Source organism: Triticum urartu, chromosome 5A, assembly GCF_056163025.1.
Source record: "Triticum urartu cultivar PI428250 chromosome 5A, HENAU_Tu73, whole genome shotgun sequence".
NCBI classification, from domain to species: domain Eukaryota; kingdom Viridiplantae; phylum Streptophyta; class Magnoliopsida; order Poales; family Poaceae; genus Triticum; species Triticum urartu.
Window position 1 is genome coordinate 406,589,699 of NC_141877.1, and position 8,006 is coordinate 406,597,704.

An 8,006-nucleotide genomic window follows, 5' to 3' on the forward strand; every position below is an offset into this window, starting at 1 on the left:
GGGACAACCATCCGTCATGCTGAAGCCATTGCGTCTATCACCTCCATGGTTGCCTCCTACGCTTCCACTGAACTGGAGGAGAGCAGTCTGCGTTCATTATTTATCTTCTTAAGATACTAAGTGTTCAATCATAATCACGCAGTCAGCTAAGAACCATACTATTTGATAGAGAAGGGTACAATTTGAATGAATATCTGGCGGAACATATGTATAGAACAAATATCCTAAAGGAAGTACCACAAACATTAACTACCACAACTATGGTATATTATCAATTGGTCCAAGTTCTCCATTGCCACCACATCTCTTTCTTTCTCTCATCACAACAGCAAAAGCAGAAAAAAAAATTAAGCGGACTGAAGTTGTTTTGACTGCCTAGATAACAAAATATTGGAGGATATCGCACCAACTTATTGTAGTACCAAATACATGCTGCCTAGATAAAATAGATTGGGGCTTTTACTGACAGAGAATATACAACAAAAAATGGTTGAAGAAAACAGAACAAGGATAGAACGGTACACAGACTATACTTAGTAGAAACACACAGAGAGAGAGAGAGGGAGAGAGAGAGAGTACACTTGAACTGTTGTTTTTTGAAGTTGACACCCAAGTTGTCATTGTCGCTGCAGCTCAAGCTCAAGCTCCACGCCTTCCTGGTCTGGTTGTTCGTTGACTTCCTGATGCATGTCGGAGTGGTGCTGATCAGATTCTCAAGCAATGTGAAGAGCGTCGAGCCCGTAATCACATAATTTAGTTATGCACATTTCAACTTACCGGACAACATAAAGGATTAATATCAACACTTTAGCAGATACATTTAAGACTTAGATGCTCTGAATTTCTTCATTTGCAAGAAAAATGATATTGCAAGGTAGATCATTTTCTTGTACAATCAAATCTCCAAAAGCACCTAAATTTCAGTGTACAACCAGAATAAGAATACCTATAACAATATAGGCCTGGAAACTCTTAGTGCAAAGATTAAAACAACATAATTTCCTAAACTTACAAGTTTTGCAGTTTATTTTTAAATCGATTATTTTGTATCCGATTATTTTCTGAATTAATATAGAGTTGGAATAGTTTACATTGATGATTGGCAGTAGTACTTAGTGTCCATCAATATTGCAGGTGTACTGAAGGATATTGATCAAGAGCTAGCTAAACAATTTCATATATGGAGTGAAAATCAAGAAGTACTGGCATTAAGATAATCAGTCAAAGCACATACCAAAACAAAATTTGAAGCAACCAGTCTTTGTAGCAGCCAATTTGTTAAAAAGCTACAAGGCAATATAATTTGTTAACTACATAAGAAAGGACCATTAGATTAGACATTAGAAGATGATTCTGAAAACAAATTGGAGCCGAAACTGAACCTTGCTGAACCCTCCACTACCTCGCATCGGCACATTCACACGCACTCGCTGCACACCTCACAGAGCATTGACTTTGATAATGAGGAAGCACCTGATTATTTACTGCAGATGTCCACCTGCAAATCGTTTTTCTGGGGTTAACACTTGCAACTTGCAAGTTATAAAAGCAAAACACAGTGTGTTAGCATTATAAATTTATAACTTGCAGGTAATGAATAATTTGACCCTCCAGATACTGCTTGCACTTCCCTTGTGTATTGAGAATGCAATTCAGTTTGCCACATGTGATAATCGTTCCATGAATTGATCAGCGACAGAGGTTGTTTACTATTTGTTATTCAATCAAACAGTCCCAATCAACTTAATACGAAGCAATATAGAAAAATGCAAGTCACTGCAGGGAGAAAATCTATCAATTGATGAGTTACATATAGAATATCAACGATGCTAAGGGTGTGGTGGGTGCAACGGCAACCTCGTGCGGCATGGAGACATCGTCAGCTCTCGGGGAAGACAACTATGAGGCAGAGGTCGTCGACTCGTCCTGGTGGCCATCCTGGGTGAAGTCGACGAGCTACACATGGACGGCAGTAGGAGGTGGCAAATCTCACCGGATCCGATCGTTGGAAGGCTCAGGATGCCAGATCCGATGCAGAGGAGAGCCTTCGCCTGATCTTCCAGCGCAGAGAATCGGTGGCGCGTTCCGCAATTATGGCTATGGGCGTACAGAGCAGCAACCGACGAAGGGAGAGCGGCCGGCGGCGAGCCCGTGGGGCAGAAAAGGAGGAGCGGCGGGAGCTCGCATCCGTGGGGGCAGCAGCCGACCAAGAGGAGAGCCTCCGGCGTCGAGACCATGGGGCAGCATAGGATGAGCGGCCGAAGGAGGTGACGGCGATCCGAGCTTGCGTTCGTCTAGAATTAGAGGAGGAGCGGCGGGCGGCGACGGCAATCTGCGCTAGCGTCTGTGGTGCAGCAGAGAAGGAGCGGCGGACGGGGCGGCGGCCCCGGCCCCTGCGATGGCGTCGATAGCAGAGGAGTGGCGTCGTGCGTGCAGTTTGATGAAGACGTGGGCTACAACATTTTTTCTTTTCTTGAAAGGGGTCATGAGCAGCTAATGGCATGGTGGGTAATTAAAGCGTAAAACGCGTTTAGTATTCTGGAGGGATGTAGACCATCAGATCGTAGGTTTTGATGGATAGGATGATTTGGTTCTCTGCCCTCTCTTTCTTTTATAGTGGTAGTAGATTATGTATTTTTTGTAAGCTTGTGGGAAATTCATCCTTCTAAGACCATGACCAACTACCGCTGCATCCAGGATAAGTTTGTCCAACCTTTGACCTAACCGACTCATGGGGTTACCTTGATTATTTAGGATAAAACCAGACCAACATATTAGTGTTTTATGGCTACATCGTTGGCTTCCCCAAGAATTTGGTTCCAGCTACCGTACATACCTTGCTATCATCGGATTTCCGCATAGCCTTCCGCTCTTCTCTACTCGTTACCTGTCGTGGTTTTGTCACGGCAGATGCCCTTGTGAAATGACTTAGGTGTGGGGCCATCGCAATGTAGGTTAGCTCAAATGGGTTGACCGGGACAAAGGACACAAGAGTTTACCCAAGTTCGGCCCCTCACAATGAGGTAAAAGCCTATGTCCTGCTTCTAGTTGTATTGCCTAAGTTTCGATTACAAGGGAGCAATTACGCTTGTCCTAGCTATCGATCAACTGTTTCTTGAGTTAACCCGCCGCCGGGTCTCGCCTTTATATACACAGGTCGAGGTCCGGCGGCTTACAAGAGTCCAGGTCGGATCACACAACGTAACCGACTCTGGTTCTAATTTCCTTGCCTTCCAAAGCAAGTCATTATTCGGGCGGCTCACGCCTTCGGGTCCTAAGTCGCCTCCGGGTCTTGGGCCTTCAATAAACCTGCTTATGAGCCGTTGTATTCATGTCTTGTCTTCTTGGGCCCGCTTTGGGCCCTTTGCTATGAGTAGCCAACTATGTAACTCGGCCCCTCTGGGTGGGTTACACCGTGGGGTTATATCACCAACATTAGGCCCCTGATTGATTTGAACATGTTCATGTCAATCTTCATCCTTTGGCTGGCGAATCTCTTAAACCCCTTCAATATTTAAACTAACAAACTTTCATAACCCGCCATGACAAAAGGTGACATCATGCCATTAATTTCAGAAAATATCCCATGACATCATAACGGATCTTTGCATTAATCAGCCATTCCTAAAACCGAGGCGCCTTCGCTGTTAAGACAATGATTATATCTCCTCGATTTCTGTGCCAGCCATTTACTGTTTCACTTTTTTCCTTATAAATAGGCACGAGGGGGTTCATTTTTCACTTTTACCCCCACCCCTCCCGCTTCTTCATCTTCCTTGCGCTGCCACCGCAACCAGAGCTCTAGCGCCGCCGTTCCTCATCAACAACTTCAGCACATGCAGCTGCATCAACCTGACATGTCCAGATAACAGCGGCGCACCCCCTCTCTTCTTTCAAGCATCTAGGTAAAGCTCTTTCCTTGACCTAGATCCACATTAGACCGACTCCGCTCATAGGGTTCATCGGAGTTCATCGCGCTTGTTCAAATTCATCACAGTTCAACTACCATGTTGCTTAGTTCAATAACTTGTGGCAGTAGTCTTAGTATTTCCCCCAAACTATAGATGTATCCTTTCTTCTTGAGATTCAATCCTTGCTTACGCGTTCTTCCATTGTCATGTTTTAGGTTTAGCAATTATTCACCTTTTTCTAAACTGTTGTAGATCTGTAAATATAGCTGCAAACTTGTGAAACCTGTTTGCTCCACACTTAGCAAAAATCTCAATTATCTTGATTTGATAGTCAACTGATCCGCCATTCATCATCTTGGGTGTCTTAAATAACAATCTTTGTAACCCGCCAGAACTTAGCCGGCTTAATCATAATGCATAATTTCTCCAGAAATCCAGAACCTTGTATGACCCGTCGGCAATGTTGGTCGGCTCATATTTATCAACCTAATCATGATCTTGTGATCCATCAGAAAATAGCCGACTCAAACATGAATTTTATAGTTATTAAGTAGTTCAACACCATGATTTTAACCTGTCACACTTTTACTCCGCCAGCCATGACTAGGACTCCCACTTCTTGCGACCGGGGTGCTTCCCAAGTCTCCAAGCTCTCATTATAGGAGTATGTAGACATGGGCATTTTGCCATCCAAAGAGGTTATACACTGGCGAGTCCCTGGCTCTGAAACAACTCCAGAACCTCAAGAAGGCAAAATCGTGATCTTTGTAGATCACCTTCTCCGTGGTTTTTCTCCGCCCGAGCCATGTTTTTTCGCGACGCTTTGAATTTTTATCAACTCCATCCTCAGGACATTGGCCCCAACTCTGTCTCCAATTTATGTAATTTCCAAGTATTCTGCGAAGTGTACCTTGGAGAAGAGCCTATTGTTGACCTTTTAAGAGAGTACTTTTATCTCAACCGTGAAACTAAGATGATTGATGGACCTATTTTGGAACTTCAGGGAATATTTATTCAGCGGTGAAGAGACATATTTTTTCCTGAAGCCAAGTTGCCTAGTCACCCCAAGGATTGGAACCTCACATGGTTCTATTGCAGAGACACTTCTCCAGCCGATGAAAATCCTTTACCGGGTTACCGCCCCTTCCGGCTCAACACCCATAGCAAACTTCCAGACCGGTTAACCATCATAGAGCGTGTTAAATATGCCTCTATCTTCTCGAAAATAAGGGCATTGGTGGCCAATGGCTTGACTGCAGTAGACCTAACCCGCTGCTGGGTTGCTTGGAGGATAATACCTTTGAGCCGGCGCAGCGGCTTAATGTGTTAATACACTGGAGATACCCAAGATCTGCAACGTTTCAATCAGACATCCTTGAGTGACAGGGATGTTAACGATGTAGTCAAATCAATGCTCGGGGAGCCCATGGACAACTGTCGCAAAGTGGGACTGAATCCTTTCTACAAACTCAATCCACCCCCGGCTGTAAGTATTTTACACCATCTTTCATTTTGCTTCCTTACTTCTTGTATATCATATTTCTTAATTTTCCTATATGTTAAAATAGGCCAACTCCCCTTTTTGGAAGAAGAAACTACCTACTGCCGCTCCGACCAAGAAGCCTAAAACAATAACTCGAGGCCCGGGTTGTGCCAATAAATCCACCGCTGAAGATCTGCTCTAATCTTGATGATGAGTCAGAGGTAGAACTTGACTCCATTGGTCGTCTTTTTATGCAACTTATTGAAGCCGACTCTTCTCAGGGCGACGCAGAAACAAGTCATGCTGACGTAGCAGAGGTAATCCATGTCTCCTCCGACTCAGAACCCTTGGCAACACAGAAAACACGGCGGGTCATCCAGAAGGTGAAAAATTCTCATCCTCTTGCTTACTTGGATCCCAATTTTCTTTTGAAGAAATAACAACATGAAGCAAGGCGCCCAACCCGGAGCGGCGGCTCTCAGGACCTTATTTCTGGCTTACCAAATATGCATGTTCCTCGCAAGCGTCCACATGAGGTGCTACATGATTCAGATTCTCTTTATCCCTTAGATGGCTTCATACGCCAGCCTCTCACTCCTTACTCAAATTATCAGAAGACACCTCCGTCGTCTGGCAACTCTTCTGGAACCCAGATGCTCGTCTTCCAAGTTTCCCAAGGGCAAGTGATTCTATTTGTCTATCAATGATCTTCCATGGCGTAGTTATATACTTTTGTATCTTTGTTGCAGAGGAGTGACAAAAGCTAGTAAGAAGCATAAGCGTGGCGGGTCTTCAAAAGATCCTAAATCTGCTAAGCCGGAGAAACAACATACCGACATCTCTGAGGCCCACGCTCAAGATCTAGAAGAGCCCATGGATGATCCACCACCATGAGTCTATGCCATCCTCCCTGAGCAAATGGACATGAAGCTTAACCCGACAGCCAGCCATGACCCGCCGAGCCCTAAGCCGCCAACTCCTCAGAAGCCAGCTAAAGAGATCCCTCTTAACAAGGATTCTGAAGATGTGACCATCACTGGGACAGCTTACTCTGCACCAAGGGCTTCCACTGTTTTGGCCAAACATAGCACCAAAGAAGAATCTCATTCTTTGGATAAGGGCAAGACCAACCTAGATTTGGAAAGCCATGCTACCTTCAGCACAAGCGACATCCACGCAGGGTACCTTAGCCGCCTTCACACTAGCTGTGACTTAGAAGCCGGCTTAGTGAATCTCATGAAAGAGCTCTATGAGGTATGATACTAATCCCTTTCCATATATACTTATGTAGCCACCAAGTCCTAAGTATAAGTAAAGATATTGACTATGCTTGAGACTTCATGAATATTTCCAAACCATAGCCTCTCAGGGCCGGCTCATCTGATAAAGATGAGCCGGGTCTTCAAATATAAAGCTTGAAAGAAACTTGTGCAACTTCAATAATTTCATAGCAACGAAATGATGCATACTCACAATTATTTCTAAGATCCAAATATGTAGCCCCTAAGGGCCGGCTTAAACTGACAAGTTGAGCGGGGACTTACAGTCACTTAAGAAACCAAAACATGTAGCCCCAAGGGCCGGTTTAACCTGACAAGATACGTCGGGTCTCAGTAAAAAATGAATTGACCCACATTAGCCCCCAAGTGCCAAGTAGAGTACTTGTAGTGTGCTTGGGACTTAACAGAATATCAACACCAATAGTTAATCCTTGTCTTGTAATCATCACTTCATGATTGTATTCCAGGCAGAATTGAGTATGAAAGAATCGCAAGTGGTCAATTTGAGGAAGAATATGAAGCTGCAACAGGCAGAGACTTCCAAGGCCAAGCTCGAACTGAAAACTTCTTTAGAGGAAATTTAAAATCTGAAGGCAAGTTTTGATGCTGAAAGAGGCGGCTGGGAGACTGACAAGGCTGCGCTGGCGAAAAGGGCCGAAGGTGCTGAAGCTGCACTTAATAAACCGGTGATTGAAGAGTTATCCGGCTTAAAACAACACATTATGCAAATGACAGCCACCATCTTCGGTAAGTGTAACATGTCAATCCAATTGTTTAACCCGACGAACTTCTCATATGTGTATACAATTCTTAACCCGCCGGCGACTCTTGTCTTCCACAGCCGCCAGAAGTGCCCGTCTTGGCCAAGACATATTATTGAAGCTAAAGGCCATCTACTCTTTAATAGAACAATTGTACATCGGCACTCTCCGTGGTCTTGTGGCCTAGGGGGGTAACAGAAAACTGCCAAGTCAAACCAAGGCTGTGCTGGACCACCTATCAAGCTTCCCGAGCAAGATTGAAGAGCAAAGAGAATCAGCTGCTCGAGCCGGAGCTATCATTGCACTTGGCCGGGCCAAAGCCTGGCAACCGGAGCTTGACCTGGAGGAGATAGCCACCGGGTGTCCTGAATTCAAAGATGACCAGTCACCTTTTAAAGAGAAGAACTTCAGTCACTTCATACGAGAGATGCGGCCTGTGGCATGTAAGCTGGTGGAAGAGCTAAACTTGAACAAATACATGGCGGCTTATGACGAAAATAATCAGAAAATTAAGCCACCGGCCCATGACGTGGTCAATCTCATTCCTCCTCGGCGTAAGCACATCTTTGCT

General features: G+C 44.7%; 1 protein-coding gene across 1 annotated transcript; it reads right to left on the bottom strand.

The window, feature by feature from the left end:
• Positions 1–617: 617 nt before the first annotated feature.
• On the bottom strand, positions 618–2,237 carry LOC147971618 (uncharacterized). Its single transcript, XM_087522816.1, has 4 exons — positions 1,858–2,237; positions 1,403–1,498; positions 1,235–1,286; positions 618–680 (listed from the first exon to the last, which is right to left on the bottom strand). The coding sequence occupies exons 1-4, from the start codon at positions 2,235–2,237 to the stop codon at positions 618–620; spliced, it is 591 nt and encodes a 196-aa protein (XP_087378942.1).
• Between the last annotated feature and the right edge of the window lie 5,769 nt (positions 2,238–8,006).